The sequence below is a fragment of the Argopecten irradians genome, chromosome 1 (genome assembly GCF_041381155.1).
Source record: "Argopecten irradians isolate NY chromosome 1, Ai_NY, whole genome shotgun sequence".
NCBI classification, from domain to species: Eukaryota; Metazoa; Mollusca; class Bivalvia; order Pectinida; family Pectinidae; genus Argopecten; species Argopecten irradians.
The window spans coordinates 1,739,434-1,758,808 of record NC_091134.1 but is presented as its reverse complement, the minus strand read 5'-3'; the positions used below and the strand labels follow the sequence as shown (position 1 = coordinate 1,758,808).

Here is a 19,375-nt window from a genome sequence, read left to right as displayed (position 1 = left end):
CGATAAATTACTGTTTATCATGTACTACTGAACACCTCATTTTTCCATCTATGCATCATGTACTACTGAACGACTCATTTCCCAATCTACTTATCATGTACTACTGAACGACTCATTTTTCCATCTATGTATCATGTACTACTGAACGACTCATTTTTCCATCTATGTATCATGTACTACTGAACGACTCATTTTTCCATCTATTCATCATGTACTACTGAACGACTCATTTTTCCATCTATTCATCATGTACTACTGAACGACTCATTTTTCCATCTATTCATCATGTACTACTGAACGACTCATTTTTCCATCTATTCATCATGTACTACTGAACGACTCATTTTTCCATCTATGTATCATGTACTACTAAACGACTAATTTCCCCATCTATTCATCATGTACTACTGAACGATATATTTTCCAAAGAACAATTAACCGTCTTCATCTATTTTCTTTACAAAAAGACACCACAATATTTCTTACTTTGCTTGGTTCCATTTCAAAAGTAAATGCCTAGTGAAGACTGGGGTATTATTGACCATTGTTAAGCTCATAGAAAAGAAGAATGTAATTGTGACGTCAAAAGAATGTGGGACAGACTCCGTTCTAGTGTTCCAGTATCATCTGGGTATGTTATTGTCTGTATTCTATATAATTTCATATTAAAAGTAATGAAATGATACACGAACAATTATAAAATATGGAAGAATGTCAAACAAAGTTTTTACATGTACACAAAGAATATACCAACCTTTCAAAACCAAAACGACCAACTCGTCTAGATGTCTTGAGTGAACAGTAAGTAGTAAGCTTATTAAATGAGTAAATTGGCTTTATAACAGAAGTTTCCAAACTTCAAATGATCATTGGTTAACAGATGAATAAAATATGAGGATAAAATGTCATCATCTTCGTCATCAATTATCGTTATTAATTCAAAGGTTGTAAAATGTTTATATAAGGTCCATGAGGTGCCAGTCATAACACTCCGGTTGTCCGTGGTCATGTAGCTACAACTGCTAGGTTAAACGTCAGTATTCTTAATTCTGCTAATGTAAATGTTTAGCTGGTATTTGTACTATTGTCAGATGGTGTTTATGGATAGTATAAAACATGTTAAATTCAATATACTCTCGGGATCACAAAATGTTGCAAAACCCTCGGCAAGCCTCGGGTTTTACTACATTTTGTGACCTTCGGGTAGAATATCCCTATTCTTCTTATCCACATATGAAAGAGTCTTATATTATTCACTATCAAAAACAGCAGCAGACGATTTATTATTTTTCTTCAGTTACAAAAGTTACTTACTTTACACAATTACCATCGTTGTAAAATTTGAGCTTCTAATTTTATTTCAAGTTAAAAATATCAAAAACAATTAATTGCATCCCGAAAAAATTCTGTGTCACTATATCCTATATGGAATGAGGTACTGATTGCGCATGCACCAAAGACAAAATAAATTATTCTATATTATTTTTTTTGCGTTAATTAGAAATATATCTACACGATTAAACACCAATTATTGTTCAAATAATGAATATCATTTATGCTCTGTCGGCGGTGGAGCATCTTTAAGTTTTGAATTTTGACTTTTGCGAAAATTGGATTATTATAGTATATATTATCAGTATTTTATTTCTATTTTTCAGTTTTGTGTTATTTTTTTACATATTTTTTTTCTAAATATAAATTTTCAGCTATATTTGGAGCTGAACTGATTTAGTTTTTTGACATTTTTTATATTTACATTATTTTTATACATAATTTGCTGTTAGCTGTCAGTGATATCCTTTAGGCCTTATTGACACTGATCTGCTACAGACCATTCTAACTGTAAGTATGATGATTCAGTAAATACCCCAGGTAAGTAGTTAATTCAGAACTTGAATTCAGGTGTTTCTCCGTACACGACATTTTTACTATAATAAATTGACATATTTCCTTAAGAATATTTTGACCTCTCCGCCAGTTCTAGAAAATCCATACACGATTTGCCTTACGAACTCCATCCTGATGCAAGTGGACATGGACTGGCTACGTACCATGCTGTAATGTTATTTTTGTAATGTTTTAAGGGTCCATCCAAGCTGAAAAGGCTGCCATCAGACATGCTGATGTTTACAAGTGTATGCTGTTTCAGCAACAAGAAACACATTTTATATTTTAACAAGCGCATGGTGTAAGTGTATATTGTTACAAAAATGTTAATCTTTATGTATATCTCATCAGATGATCAGGTGTACCATGTTTATAGAGATATTTTGGAATTATCAGCTGAATGTTCAGTAAAAAGTATCATTAGCTTGCTTTGTGTTTTTGACGATAATATATCTTCGTAAACGCTATGCAGAATAATTCAGTATTACTGATTGAACATATAAAGTATATATGTAATAAAAAAAAACACTCTGTATACATTTTATGTAATTTTAATGCAAGTTATAGGTATGTCAGTTTAGTAAGATTGTTTTTCTATTGTATTGTAGTTTTACATTGTAGTTTTACCAACAAATCTACATGAACAAGACGCACCAAGGCGGCACCGTTATGCTTAACACTTATGAATAAAGGAAGTGAAATATTCAACGGTGTTTGGTCATCTGTCGGGAGCCCGTAGACCCTACGAATGTCCCATAACAGGAAGAAACGAGTAATTGTATATATCAGTAGAGGACTAAAAAAGCCTGAGAGGAATTACCCTTCACATAATATGGAATTTTCAGCTTTGAAATCGGCTGCTACGGCACATTCTATGATTATCTTCATGGAGCGAAATCCACTGTTGTCGCGCGTTTAACAATCCATTAACGCAATTTTTAACTTCTGCTAAATTAGATGCCACAGGGCACAGGTGGTTATGTTTAGCTACCCTGAGCTCATAAACGATTTCAACCTGAGGTACATGCAACAAAGGTTTTATTGGCACGGAATGTACAAAGAAGTTTGTGCAAAATTGTCCACGGTGTGTGAGGAGGAAGTCCAATCCATCGCAACAGGTGGCGCCACTGATTAATCTAACAACAGCTGAATCTTTGGAGTTAGTGTGCATTGACTTTTTGACATTAAAAACATCTAAAGGTGGATATGGAAATATCCTTTTTTTCATTATTATTTCCTTATTTGCATCCATAATGAAGATTACATTATAATACAACATAATACATTTAAGTAACAAATTACAGGTACAAATTACATGACATTTACTGAGAATAAGATAAATCCATCCTCAGTTAATAGTAATTAATAATTTTAAAAAACACACACAGAAAAGAAATCAAACACAAAAACATATTTGTTAATAGTGACATAAATTATACAATAATAGAAAAAGGGATACAAACACAAAATCAAGGAAATATAATACATCTAATATGATAATTCGAAAAAGATCAGTTCCATGTAAATACATCTAATGTATATGATTTTATTACATTTACTAAATTTTTGCACTATCGTTCGTATTGTAGGAACATCTTATTTATAAAATATGTAGAACACTCGGTTAACTTCATTCTATCAGTATGATTCATCTCGAAATGTAGGATTCCTCTTAGAAGTATATGAATAAGGTTATAATCTGAAAAAGATTGGAGGAACGTGCTTAATTCTGGATCAAACTAAGTACAAATAATATAGATCGTCTCTGAGGCTTTCAGTTTTGTAGCAGTGTAGAGCTATGTGTATTATACGGTCGTAATAAAAAATACCACAAAAATGACTTTATTTATGACTCATAAATATCTATTTTCCTTAAATAAACAATAATCATCTAAGATGTTCAGGAAATTTTAGATCAATTGACCACAAAATATGAATAAGCATAAATCTAGTAGTATCTGTATCATTTTGCATTCTGTTAAACATTGACATTTTGTGATTTCTTCAAAGTTATTGACAGCGGAAGATTTGGAAAAACGGCATCAGAAATAAAATTCGAAAGATAGTTGAACAAATCATATCTACAGAGTATTCTTACGATATCGGGTATCTGGCAAGAATTATTCAAATGATACATAAATAATCTCCCCGGGAAAAATGTACGATTTAGAATGGCTGAGATGAGTTTTTACGATGCATTTTGTTGAATTTGCGAGCGACGAAGGCGCGAGATTTTGGTGTTTGTGGGGTCCGGGGGGTCTCCCCCAGAAAAAAATACGATTTAGAATGGCTGAGTTTTACAATGGATTTTGATGATTTCAAAACGTTCTTAACACGGTAATTCTACGATTTTAAGTTACCTGCATTCAGAACTGATAATTGTGAGAGTCGTCATACCATTATGCAACCCAGCTCGATCTGAACATACCGGATTTACACCATCGGCACATTGTTGTGTAACTCAAAATGACAATGAATTGATTGTCTTGCTAAGATAATATAAACAAATTAATCTTTTAAGCAGGTTTTTTTTTAAATAGTATAATCCCTTGATGGATATCATTAGTCTAGTTCGTGTGTATTTAATTTTCATTATTAAAGGTTTGAATATTACGTGTTTACACGTTTTAGGAAACGCGCCGCGCAGAGGAAAATTTTCTAAATGGAAGCACAAAAAGGACCCCTTTTTCTTTCAAATGTGTATTTTTAGAACATTTTACTCTGCGAAAATGGAAGGGGGGGGGGGGGGCAAAGACATGGTTGCCCCCCTTCTGATGTTCCTACGTCCCTGACACCGTATCATCCACAAGAGAATTGAATGTGTGAACGATTATTGTTGAATATGTTAGGAACACTGGAACATGACCAAAAGCGACACGTAGGTCCTTTGGTACAGGCTTATAATTCCACACGACAAGAGTACAGGAGAAACTCCATTTTTAAATGTTCGTCAGACAACCTCTAGACTACCAATTGATTTGGCCTTCGGAATAAAGAGAAATTGGGAAAAGCAGACTTATTCGGCTTACGTCACTAACCTTCGCCAAAAGCTTTTGAAGTCTTATCAGGCTAACGCGCTACATTAAATATGACTGTATCCACATTGCATTCATACCACCGTAAACACAATAAAAACGCTTTTCAATCCCTATATAAATACAGTAATTACAAATAAGTGCTGAAGTTTGAAATGTTTTAAAACAAAACATTTGAACCATTCTATATGCCTTCTCTACGTGACTAAAACAGTAACTGATCATTTTGATAAAAAAAAAATCACTCTCTCACTCCCTACGCTCCACCTCTCCATTTTCATCCACTTAATTACATTCTTTCTCAAATATTATAATATACAAAGTGCTTAATGACATGGTATATTATATTGTTTGCAAGCATAATTTCAGTATTTAGGCACCAAATATTTCACTTTATTATTCGAAAAGTGAAAGTTTGAAAAATTAGGTCAGTCAGACATATTTTTTCAGTTTTCTCTCAATTTTTTTTTTATTTGCAACGTACCAATACAAAGGTGCATAATAATCAACAATATAATTTAATAATTTAATTTGGATTGGTAAAAACTGGACAATCACCGCCAGTATCATTCTTTATAAATTTTGTGTAACTGTATCGCTTATATTATATTTACTGAAGAGCGAAAATCGTTGAGCTAGCCAGATAATTATATAATATTTACCTTTATGTTTTTACATTGCCATGGAAACTGACGTTATATAACAATTATCTCTGATGTATTGACACAAACATGTAATCAATTAACAGCACAGTATAGGTCAGAGTTTATCGTGTTAAAGAATTATCACTTTTACGCTATGACGTATAGTTTCTCACCCACCTCATGTGGTGTTTTGTTCGCGGTATTATTTGTGGAAATATCGGTGATGACATTGTACACCATCACATGTCCTTAATTTCAACAGTAAAGCGATATTTAGATCTGGACGGAATGAGTGACATCAACATGACCATCACTTTGTGTCATTGTAAGGAGTTTGAAATTCGATAACAACTTAAATTATAATATCGACAAAAATCTAAATGAGTTCTGCAAAAATTGGGGAAATTTATAATATCGACAAAAATCTAAATGAGTTCTGCAAAAATTGGGGAAATTTAAACAAAGACGACATTACACGTCAATTTAAAAATCTCGAAACAAAATTACATATTTACAAACCTGCAGGGTTTTCCATGTCAAGTGATTTTTGTACGATGAGAACCGACTCAATATCATCTTACACAACCTAAAATAGCCAAAACTTTTTCGATGGTGAATTCGACATTTAGATTATCTTTGCTCGCTCGTGATTATTCTGATTTATCAATACCAGTTTATTTCAAATTCCCTTTATTTCAATACGTCAGTACAAAACGAAGGAAAGTACGGTGTAAATATTATGGATTAGATAAGCCAGTGACATGATCTAGAGTTTAAATGACAGAAGCACCAACAGAACAACAGAAATTGTCTCATCACATCTGAAAAGAAGAGACGACGTATATTATTATATGGTGGCCGATCTCGGCCATGTCACGCTGTCGCATTGATGCCAAGCGAAGAGTGACAATGCGTCATGCGACAATACGCTTAGTGAAGAGCGACAATCCGTCAAGCGACAATACGCCTAGCAATGAGCGACAATGCGTAAAGCGACAAAACGCCTAGCGAAGAGCGACAATGCGTCAAGCGACAATACGACTAGCGAAGAGCGACAATGCGTCGACAAACTGTCGCATGACGCGCGTAGTGTCGCTCTTCATTTAGTTCATTGTCGCTCTTCGCTTGGCTGGTCGCCAAAGCGACAGTGCGACATGATCAATATCATACATGTAACAGTTCATGTGTTTGTCAACACCAAAGGATAACTGTTCACAACAACAAATTACATAAAGTAAAACAAATATACGACCTTGGCCAACTCATTGAGTAGTTTGGAAAAAGTTATCAACGTTCTGTAGATTTTTTATGCCTGTATATGACCAGACAACAACCTGATTAAAATCCATACTACATGTGATTATGCTATACATTGTATTTACAATTAGAGTTGAGTTGGCTATATGTATCAATGCCACCGAGTCCAAACCAATATTACTCAACTTTATCTTCCGAGATGTAGAGATTGCATAACTTACATGTATGTCACGTGTAAATTGAAGCCGCAATATGTTGTCCTCATCATTAGCTGTTAACGTTTTCAGTACCAAAGGGCTAGGATGACCTATAGTTATCATGTTTCGTCCGTCGTCGTTCGCCGTCCGTCGTGTGCAAACTTTTAATAATTTGAAATTCTTCGGGTTGGGTTTAGCTCAAAATTACCTGAAATGATCCTGACATGGCCCTGACCAAGTGTTTTATTTTTCGGGTCGATCCGATATCCAAGATTGGCGCCTTCATGAAAACACATTTTAAACCTCTTCTCAAGTTCTACCAGTGCGATTTGGCTGAGTATTGCATCAAATGATCCTGATATTGTTCCGACAAAGTGTTATTATTTTTCGGGTCGATCCAAAATCCAAGATGATCGCCGCAGCCGTCATCTTGAAAACACATTTTGAACTTCTTCTAATGTTCTATCGGTCTAATTTGGATCAAAGTTGCCTGAAATAATCCTGGCATTATGCCGGACAAAGTGTTGTTATTTTTCGGCTCGATTTGAAATCCAAGATGGCAGTCGTCATCTTGAAAATACATTTCGAACATTTTCTCGTTCTATCGGTACAATGCGGCTCAAACTTGCCTGCAATAATCCTGGCATAGTCCCGAGAAAGTCTGGTTATTTTTCGCTAAATTTTCGGGGCGATTTGAAATCCAACATGACCGCCACAGCCGACAACTTGAAAACACATTTTGAACTTCTTATCACATTAACAATAATATCGGTCGTAAGCGATCGGCCGTATGTGGGTTCACTGTGCAGACGAGAACATCCCCAAGAACATTCACGGAACTATGAACGTTTGTCAGCGGTAACAAAGTCAAGATTGTTGTCATCGATTCCTTTTATACATATGATTCTCTCTTTTGTGATAAAATTTACATTAACAATAATATCGGTCGGTTATAACGAACACTAGGCGCATGTTAAGGTTACAGTATAGTGTACCAGAAAACGACTTCCGATCGAGTAAATCCGGATCGTAATGATCGATATTCGGTTCACTTCTCCAAACTGAACCTTCTCTAAACAGGACAAAATTCTATGCACCGACCATGTTCGGTTTGGGGAAGTTCCACTGTACGACTATCGCTAAATATAAGGTTGTCAGATGGCCGTTAAGGCCCTTGGGCCTCTTTTTCATAATATGCAAACGTGGGCCTCTTTTTCATATTATGCAAACGTCAGCAATCAAAGTGGTTTGCACTGTGATGTTTGCAACATCATATAATTAATAGAATTTATAGCTTCACATAAAAAAAAACCAGATATATGTTTCATCAGACGGAATTACTTTTATATGTGTATTGATAAATTACTGGTTATTCCCCCGAACTTCTAACGATACAATTCAATTTTAATCTTATAAATATCATCAACACAAAATGTTTTTAAGGAGTATTTTAGACCTTAGATAGAAGGATTAAAGTATCTTTCTGGTGGTTCTTTGAAGAATAAATATGAGAAAAGTATCTATATATATTTATTTCTTGTATGGACGCTTTGCAGTCTATTCCAAATATTGATACCCTTCGTTCTTCAATGGAACTGCGATACGTTAATCTTTAAATAATGCGTACTTAAGATACACCTGTATGATTTTACACCAGACAAGGGAGATAAACCAGGATAAGGAGAGGCAAAATGATGAAATAATATAGATATTTGATTACATTGATATGCTTTGAATTCAACAAAGTAAATTAGTGTATTTTGATGTTGTGTCTTCAGCCGATTGATGTGTATGATAAATAATCAAAAGGAAGAAAGAGATAGAGATGGTCAGAAAAATCTGAAGGAAAGCATTAAAACAATTTACAAACCATACTATAGAATCACCTTTATTCTGATTCAACATTTATTGAATACAAGTGTACTCTCTAAGGTAACTGGAACATTTAAATGTCCAGCTCAGTTGTGGCCATAATACAGACCTATTCCATAACAGACCATTGTTTTGGTGATACGACCAATTCAATGTACCGTATTCGACCCAATAAGTGCCCATGTCCCAATAAGCGCCTCTCCCCTCCCCATTTTTGAGGCCATGATTTCAATTGCCCAAGCATACATAAAGACCAGAAACTGTATAGATTTGCAATAATTTCGTCTTATTAGCACTTCTTCAATTTTTAAACGCCCTGGGCGCTTATTGGGTCGAATACGGTAATGATGCTGAATAAGCATAGCAATATCACCTGTTAGGATTTTCACCAACATCCTCTGAAAATACCTCAAGATTTCCATTACTTCTAAGTTCATTGTTACAGTTAATTACATCATGCAATCTACACAATGCTATGACTGTTGAACACCTATGCATGGTCCTTTAGGTTGTGTCAGGTTTGTTGATGAAGGAGATGTATATATAACCCATGTCTATCAGTCCGCAGTGATTTATGAGAACTGATACAGGACCGTCAATTCAAAAGGGCAGTAGTCTCATACTTTACATCATATATACCACAATCTTTACACAGTTACTAGGCTAAAACATACTTGTTCCCAAAATACTTGTCCCAATGACAAATTACGAAGAGATTAAGAATTTCACTGTTCTCAGAGCCGGCTTACAACGACTAGTTTTTAGTGAAGCAAAGGGAAGTACTTCAACGACTAGTTATTAGTGATGCAAAGGGAAGTAACTCTAATACATTGTACACTGAAAATAATTTTTCATGTTCTCTGATTAGATGAGACTAAAGTCTAAAAGTCGAAATTACTCTCTTCCTTATCACCCAGAAAACTCAGAAAACCCATGTAACATGGCGTCTTGATAAATGGTTTTGAAAACACTAAGCTTTGCAATGTCCATGTGGTACGATTTATGATTCCAATGAGTTATGATATCAATGCATTATAATGTCTATCATTTTACATGATGTTACATTTCTCCACATTCTGAGATAATCACTGCTATTCTTGGCTTGTTATTTGGCCCCGTTGGTACATTTTCAATCTTTCGTAGAACTAGCAAACCGTCGATCACTCTCCCTGGAAATCCAATAAAAATTCTATTATTTAGGTTGGTGTAAAGGCTCACAAACAAATGATATTCATGTACATATTTCAATTATAATTATATTGAATATTTGCAAAACAGAAGATATGTTGATGTCTTGATTTAACCACCAGATTATAACAGGCCTATTCAGCCATGTAATACATTTACAGCCAGTATGATAAATAGAATCTAACTCCTGTGGTTAAAAAATACATAATTTATTGAGTACTTAAAAGATGCTCCACCGCTGACAAATGGTCTTTTTTCACTATCAAAAACAAGAACAGGCGATTTTGTATTTTTCTTCAGTTACAAAAGTTACTTACTTTACACCATTACCACCATTAGAATTGTTTGAGCTTCTAATTTTTTTCTTCAAGTTTAAAATATGAAAAATAATAACTTGCATCTCGAAAAAAATTCCTTGGCACTATATCCTATATGGAATGAAGTACTGATTGCGCATGTATCAAAGGCAAAATAAATTATTTTTGTGTAATGTTTTGTGTTAATTAGACAAATATATACACGATTAAACACCAATTATTGTTCATATAATGAATATCATTTATGCGCTGTCAGCGGTGGAGCATCTTTAATACAGGCTCATGGCATATCAACTTTGAATTTGGATTAATAATTCTGTGTTATATAAGGAATAGCCATTCAGCTATATACCTGTGTTTCAGTTTAAAGAATACATGTAGTTGTTTAACTTCCGCTGCTATCAAATTTTGGGATTTGCTGTTTGTAACTTATTTGCGAAGGTTTATATTCGAAATCATCTTTGTAGCCTTTGAAAGTGTTCTTATTCATGTGATATTATTTAATACTTAAAACATTGGTTTTTTTTTAACAATTTCAAAGGGCTTTGAATTTCCCACATTAGGGTTAACCTATACTTATTTGGTAAAATTAAAAACAACACTAACATTAACAAGTATACAGTACTCAGTGACTGACATGTTATTGTATACATTCTTGTGTATATGGAAATAAATCTTAACTGGAACAGAAACTACACATGCTATGGTATATATTAATGTAATTACCAGGACTTATAAGAACCAAAATAACTTAAGGTTTGATGTACTCACCAAACACCACATGTTTATTGTCGAGGAAGTCACAGGCAGCACATGTGATAAAGAATTGGCAACCATTACTGTCTTTTCCACTGTTAGCCTGTAGAATAGAGCAGTGCCATTACCAAACAAGAATATACAAAACCAAGAATGTTAGGGATTACATGCCAGAATGAAAATTTTGGCAATATTCTCCCAGCAGTCACAATTGAGAAGTTTTCAGATAACCAGTACATACTACACATACCGTATTCGACCCAATAAGCGCCCGTGTCCCTATAAGCGCTCCTCCCCATTATTGAGGCCTTCATTTCAATTGCCCAGGCATAAATAAAGACTAAAAAACCGTATAGATTTGCAATAATTTTGTCTTATTAGCAATTTTTCAATTTTTTAAACGCCCAGGGCGCTTATTGGGTCAAATATGGTATGTACCTCTGTGATTATGATTGATTTAGAAGACGGTTATTTTTATCTTTTTTATCAAAACATTCTTTTACTCTATTCTTTGACTGCCACTTGAACAATAACTATAAAATATATTATTTCTCTATTACACCAGATTTTTTAACCAGTCTTAAATACTGAGTTTAAAAGAGGAAACTTAATTTTTTTCCTAGTTTTACTAATGTAAGAGGAAAACTTATGATTGAATACAGTAAAAAGGGGGTATCACGTTGCATATTTATGGCCATTCAAAGATAAACCAAATTTTTTGGGATCCTGGTCAGCATATTGTCTGTATTCAGAATTCCTTTTTTTCTGAGAGTCAAAGGTCGAAGGATGAAAATTCACATTTTCATTGTTTAAGTCCTTATTAACTAAATATCAGAAAAGAGACACTATTTTTTGTATGAGTTGGTAAGTTTTTGCATGTATATATTAGCTTTTAAATATGGGAGAACAGAGGATGCTTAGTGGACAGATTATATCATTTACTAAATATGACCTAATTTATGCATGTGACCTAGCAAATGTGACCCTAGGATGTAATCAGCTTATGCAGGTCATGTCAAGATCCATATGCAGTACTCTCAATCTATAAAATCATTGAAAAATCTTAGTTATCAGCGAAATATTTAAGTTTTTAATGCTAAAATGGAACAAATACTTAACTAGGTCACTGTTAACTTATTTTTATTTTTTTTCATCAGTTTTCTGAACTGAACTTCACAAAGCCAATATATACATTGTACATGCAAGAACTTCAAAAAATAACATCTCTATTCTAATATTTAGCTAATTAGGACTTACAATGAAAATGTGAATATTCACCCTTTGATCTTTGATCTTAAAGTTACAATGAGAGCAGATTATTCTAAATCCTGTATTCATCGTAATTAGGGCCCAGTACAAGTTAATCTGGATTCACATCGATGTCATACATTTTTATTTTTTTTTAAATTTTTTTTTATTGAATTAAACAGGGTATTTGAGATGCACTTTGCGTTCCAGTAAACCAGAATTGATTTAACGGATTCTATACCATTTATAACATTGTAGCACTGTACGCACCATTGAAAGTATCCCTGGACCACTGTGACATTTCTTGAAGTTTTCATCGGCAAATGTACCACCATATGTACTGCAAACACCCGTACCATCTTGCTATAAAATTTAAAACATACGGATTCTTCAGATTGATGCAGGCTTTCTTAAATTTCTATATTTTTTAAGTTAACTAAATAAGCAATGATAAATTCAGCCACAAATAACCTTGGGATAATCTCAGATTTCTAGATATCAATACTCTTTGTAGGCTGCATCCTTTTACAAACATCTAGATGATATGGTGAGCTAAATTTTAATTCAAGTTTGAAAATGTTTGTCATTATATGAAAATCTTTTTTTCATTATCTTGAAACAAAACTTGAAACAAAAAGAAAATGTTGCTAGCAAAATGCAGTCATGTTCGATATAAATTACAAATAATATATATATTAAATGATAAAACTGAGAGATTAGCAGACTTTTAAAATTATCAAAAACTCCCTTACATTTACAAAGTCACCTCCTTGCACCATGAAATCTTTAATAATTCTGAAAAAGGCAGAGAATATTATAAACAAAAATAGATCAAGGTGTTATCAATATGTAAATGATTAAAGCTATGGGCTTTATTTTAAGGCTCCCTAAATTAGTAGAGCTAGCCCATGTTTTAATTCCTCCAGTACAAACCAGGTCTGATGTTGAAAAAAACCAGTTCCTTCGATCACTTTCTTGAGCTCATCAAGTCTCATTTCATTTCTGTACATGGAAGTCAAACTATGTTTTAATTCCTCCAGTAAAAGCCAGGACTAATGTTGAAAAAAACCAGTTCCTTCACTTTCTTAAGCTGATCAAGTCTCATTTCATTCTGTACATGGAAGTCAAGCTATGAGCTAATCCTGATAAAACCTAGTATGTAATTAACATGTATCATAGTACAGTGTATATGTACCTGTGGAATACACATCCTTTGTAGCCGATAGGTACACCATCTCGTCTGTACTCTCCTGTACAAAGTTGCCTGAGAAAACAGAAATAACATAATGAATACTCTGATATAATAAGTTGACTACTATATATCACCATCTCAAATTTGTTTAAATAGTAAACCTTGATAATTTTTTTTTTTAAATATTTCAAGAATATTTAATCTTATTTGCATTTAGACACGATAATATAATACTACATGTATTATAATATTAATTGGTTCGCCTCCTTCCCTTTATAATAAGCCATCTTCAAAACTCCAGGCGTATCTATCACCGACATAATATCCACCCCTGGACTATCTCATAGTAAAACTTGAGGCAAGAGAAGACGTAGGTAATTTGATTCTTTGAATTACATCAAAGGAATGGTATAAAGGTATACTGTGGTTGAATGTGTTGCTTTGAAGTTGGGCATCACTCTCTCTGTAATCTTCAAAAGGAAGTCTATGCAGAACTGTGATTGGTCAGTTTTTTCTGCACTGCCTCCAGTTTTACCCTCAGATAGATTAGGGGAAGATATAATGTCAGTGATAGTAATCCCTGGAGCACTAAGGATGCCATAAAAGTCTCCCCTTTTTGGCCTCAATTTTGCTTACATGTACAGTGTCGTGCCAAAAGTCTTTCACATTTTTATGACACGTCGTCGGTCAATACCTGGAAGTAATTACAGTTTCTTTCCTTGCGATTCAAAAATTGGTACTAGAATCGGAACTGTTTTATGAAGTGCAGTGAAGCGGGCGGCTCAATTTAACAAGTGAACTGGGGATAGACAACTTTTTCGCCTATAATAACTAGTAAAACATGATCGTCAGCAAACATCGATGGATTTATCTACACAATTTAATTCATTTACTCCTGTTAAAGTTTCAAAACGTACTGTACAGAGAAGAATACATTTTAAGGGTTATTCCAGGCAGTCTGTATGTAAGATAATGTCGATATCGGCAGTTAAAAGGAATAATAAGTTGAGTGGTGCTGTGGACATAAAAATTGGACGATTTCTAAAAATTGGAACACTGTAATATTCTCTGATGAGATGAAAGTAATTTTAGGTACTGATCAAAAAGTGTATGTGTGGAGAAAATTTGACGAGAAATGGCAGCCTGAATGATTGGGGATCAAGACTGTATGTCACGATAGCTCCCGTATGTCTGTGTCGTGTTTGTGCCTCAGGAGTAGGTGTGCTGAGACCAATAGAAGGAAATTTAAATACAGATAAGTACATTGAACTATTAGATCAACATTTATGGCCTGTTGTCTTAAAAAATTTTCCTGATAAGCCTTGGATATTCCAAGATGATAACTGTCCTGCACACATGTGGGGAAGGGCCCAGCAGTGGAAAACAAAAAACAATATTAATTGTTTAACCTGGCCTTCTCAGTCTCCAGATATAAACATTATAGAAAATGTATGGAGAATGATTAACATTCTTCTACAGAGAGTGCACATTGCTATTAAAAATTGCCAAGAACTTATTGATGCTGTAACTCAAATTTGGACTTCATTTACTCCGGGGTATATTGCTGCGTAGTCCGCTAAACCTGCCTATATTATTAGGCTTTTCTTTTTTTTTTTTATTTCTTTTTTGCCTAATATATTAGGCAAAAAAAAAAAAAAAAAAAAAAAAAAAAAACCTAATAATATAGGCAGGTTTAGCGGACTAATTGCTGCGCTGTATGCAACTTTACCAAGACGAGTCCAAGCTGTAATTAAGGCAAAGGCTCATGCAACAAAATACTAAAATATCAGGTAGGAGTGTTTCATGGTTTTTGAGTTATGGTTTTCTAAAGTTGCAATATTCATAATTACAAGACGACGCGACGTTACAAAATTGTGAAATACTTTTGGCACATCATTGTATATATATAATAAAGGTACATTGACTTATTTAATTAAATACAGACTATGAAAACCTGTAGGTTTTCGTATTTGGTTTCATTTGTTAATTGATGAATATCTTAGTTTTTGCATCAATTTTACAAAATTTTGGCACAGATTTGGATCTGTTAAAGTGCCATTTCATATTTCATTTTTTTAAGCGCTCTGGACGTTTTTTGGGTCAAATAAATATACGGTACCAAATTTTTTTGGTAATATTTTATTATTTCATTTTTCATATATTTTTTTTTTTATTTTTTACCGACATTCATATCTAGTTTGCATGTGCTTTTTCATCTAATATGTATTATTATCATACAATTCTAAATGATAATATTAAAGTCTGATTGCGCAGCAACACCTGAAATTTTCAGCAGTTCTTGGTACAACATCTGCAAACAGCTCAAACTTGATGCGACCGACCTCCTACAAATAAAAGAAAATTACATGTCCTCAATGCATATTTTCATCTTTTTAATATCTCATGATCAGTAAAAAAAAAAAAACTTTGTGTCAAGATAAAGATATAGGAGATACAGGGTCTAGGTAAATGTGAGGGTTATTTCCCTGTAATTACATACATGTACACTAAATCAAAAAAGGGCCGTTTTCGTTTATTCTGAACAACAGGCCGTTCGACTGTTGGTTAAAGTCATTATTTCAAGTATAAATCCTGACGGACCAGCATTTTTTGATACAGGCCTGTGAGGGCTTTGTCAAGGCTCGTCTGAAAACAATATAAAATCACCAGGTCTGTCTTTTATTAATAAACGAAATAACGAACAACTAGGTCCAACCAGTCAAAACGTATAATCGAGGTCCAACCAGCCCTAGAGATACAGGGTCTGGGTAAATGTGAGGGTTATTCCCCCTTAATTACATACATGTACACTAAATCAAAACAAAAAGTAGCTAGTGAATGAAGGAAAATTTTAAAGTAGAGGGTCATGAACACCACAGCGACAGGATGTAGTATAACAACATAAAACGTATGTGATGGGATATTTATTACGTATTCTAAAGCTATTATATATATTGACAGAACATAAAGATACATGTAACTGCTGCAGTAGAATACTAGTCGATTTCTTGGTCACTTCTGCTTCTGCTGTTTGAGTATCCCAAGTCGACGTTCCGACTGATACTTTGGGTGAGTGTGCGAAGTGCATTTAAAGAATAGGTTTAAAATCTTATTAAGAATAATGTCCCGAAAATCACAAACGATTTAAATGTCTGTTCTTTTATAAATGCAATTGGAGTTAATATTAAGGATTCGTCGTAAAAAGCTAAGAGTGTTGTACGTTTGGCTTGTGACAAATCGACGTTTCCGATATGCTCAGATGCTTCCCCCAGGTCAAGACACTGACACTGACAACAGACCTGTAATCTGTATGTAGTAAGCAGTAGGCAGGTAGGATATATGAACCTGAATATCAAGCACCTGTCGGTCCTCGTGTAACAAAGGTAGAACTAAAGAAAAGGTCTGCAATAATGAAGATTGCCATTATTATGTTAAGTACTCACTGTGTTCCCAATTGTTATATCGAAGAACACGATTGGGTTTTCCTTCGATGTCTGATCAAGCATGTTTTCTTTTCAAATTTAGTTTCCGGAGTCGATCATAAACTTTGTTGAGGTAGCGTCTGATCCATGCTATGAAAACCTTCAAACGATGCAGATTGCTTTATCTAAATTTAGACTCGAATACTTCTGTAGTTTTCCGGTTGTAATTTAGTCCGCTAAACCCGCATATATATTTTTTTTTTATATTTTTTTGCCCAATATATAGTCTATACAGTTTATTAGGGAAAAATATATTTAAAAACCCTAATGAGAGCAATGGAGGGTATTATCGTCAGGCGGTAGTTATCGCCAGTTTTTCCTTGATTTAAAATTATTTTGATAAATGGTACAGTCCGGTTGCTATAGTTTTCATCAAAGCAAAATGTTGTTCTTTTGCTACCTTTCTGACCCTACCATCATTCAGGAAAAGCTTATCTGTTTGTATTTTGATGGTCAAACCTTTTTAATATGTTTTCCATGCTGTATTTCGGGTCGTCTTTGTGTGATTGAATAAGGCCAGACAAACACACTCAAAATCGTAAAACAAATGCAAGAATATACATGATCAATGACAAGTTCAAATCAGAGATTTAAATATAGTTAAATCTCTGTTCAAATCGACTAGCATTCTGTGTTTATCCGGGATACTTCAATGCTGTAAATGGGCCTGGCGATAACTAACTCACATTGTACACTGGAGGAAGTTATCGTCAGTTTTCTTAATTAAATAAAAAAATGTAAAAAAAAAAAAAGAAAAAAAAACTGATCTCAATATACAGTTCTGAAATAAAACTCCAATTGAATGAAATCGAAGGGAATAATACCGTGGTCACAATCCATGCAGAACTCTAGGACAAATAATACTTGTGGTCTTAAATCATTGGACTGAGAATTAGAGAAATGTTACTATATATATGTAACCTTGCTTTCACTTCGATGTAATCCGCTATAAGTCCATATGGGTCATGTTTATACCACCAAAGAATTTTTATAGCATCTATTTAAGCATTGAACGTCTTTAAGTTGGCATTCATAGCCAAAATGAATGCAAACTGGACAGAGGCAAATTCCATGAAGCGCGCTAGCGCTTCATGTTGAATTTTCCTCTGTACAGTTTGCATTCATATTGGTTATGAATGCCAACTGAAAGACGTTCAATGCTTATATTTACATTTGGTTACAATTTTATGATGAAATCCAAGGAATTTTGCATATATAATGAATTAATCATTCGTTATCGTCATGGATGGAACAATAGCCAGGTGAATTAACAAAGACTACCCCTCTTCCGTTCATTTAATGAATCTCCTCCCTCTTTATCACGATTAACTGCTGAAAAACGAGCGCACCTATTACGAACTAGGATACCTCCGTATCAGACAACTCATCATCTTGTCCGGTTTACAGCCCTCTTTAAACATGATATTTTTTGCATTTAATACAAAAAGTGAGTTTAAAACAAAGAATCAAAAATAGTTCCCAAATCAATTTCATTTAATATATTCGCGGCAGGTTAAGTAATAAAGATTTTTCAATGTGTATTATAATGGGTTAAAACTTTATTTAACTTGTTGCTAAGTTTTGTTTTTTGTTTACTGTCCACTACTTCGGCCCAGTAACTGATCATTCTAACTTTTACATTAATACTCAGTGGGTATTTCCAAAGCTCACCATATATCATATGATTTGGTGTTGAAGTTTTAACTTTCAAAATATGTTTACCAAAAGTTGAGATGTAATCTCTAATAATTTGAAGGTACAATATCCCCAAATTTCATATCCATATAATATTACAGGTTTTATAATTTTATCAAAAATATCAAGTTTACAATCAATTGAAAGGTTATGTTCTCTGCATTAATGCCCCTCGTATACAATTCTTCAATGTTTTTCTTGTGTGTAACTCCGTTACTTGTAAAATGAACTCGTAGATACTTGAAATAATTTACTATAATATTTCTATGTAATTTCCATTATACACAAGTTGCATGTTATCTGGTACATGGCCTCTATCTCAAATCATTACTTTAGTTTTATCGATAGTTACTTTAAGGCGTCATCTGTTGGTATATTCATAGAAATTAATCAATTGTTTTTGAAGTTCGTCTGCTGTATCAACTAGAGATATGGTGTTATCTGCATATAATAGCACATATAGTTTAGAAATACGTTTAGACCATTTTCTAATTTACTTGATATATTTGCCAAACCTCTACATCCGTTTTCAGTTAAAATTCGTCCAAATCATTTAAGAATATAGAGAACTAGAGAGGGGATAAATTTCCCCCTTTTCTTACACC

At 33.7% G+C, this 19,375-nt stretch overlaps 1 protein-coding gene and 1 long non-coding RNA gene across 4 annotated transcripts in view; one reads left to right on the top strand and one right to left on the bottom strand.

Moving 5' to 3' along the window:
• LOC138314854 (uncharacterized) overlaps positions 1–3,906 on the top strand; it is a 36,134-nt gene extending 32,228 nt beyond the window's left edge. For 2 of the 3 annotated variants that reach the window (XR_011207427.1, XR_011207429.1), the window contains exons 3-4: positions 2,085–2,188; positions 2,496–3,906. This is a non-coding gene — a long non-coding RNA (uncharacterized lncRNA). The remainder of the gene's footprint in view (positions 1–2,084; positions 2,189–2,495) is intronic. The other variant, XR_011207428.1, reaches the window with a different exon arrangement.
• Positions 3,907–8,892: 4,986 nt separating this feature from the next.
• Positions 8,893–17,180, bottom strand: LOC138314823 (peptidyl-prolyl cis-trans isomerase H-like). Its single transcript, XM_069255392.1, has 7 exons — positions 17,037–17,180; positions 15,874–15,938; positions 13,597–13,665; positions 13,154–13,196; positions 12,672–12,764; positions 11,169–11,256; positions 8,893–10,061 (listed from the first exon to the last, which is right to left on the bottom strand). Exons 1-7 carry the CDS (start codon positions 17,097–17,099, stop codon positions 9,952–9,954), a joined length of 531 nt encoding a protein of 176 aa, XP_069111493.1. The 5' UTR covers positions 17,100–17,180; the 3' UTR covers positions 8,893–9,951.
• Positions 17,181–19,375: the final 2,195 nt, after the last annotated feature.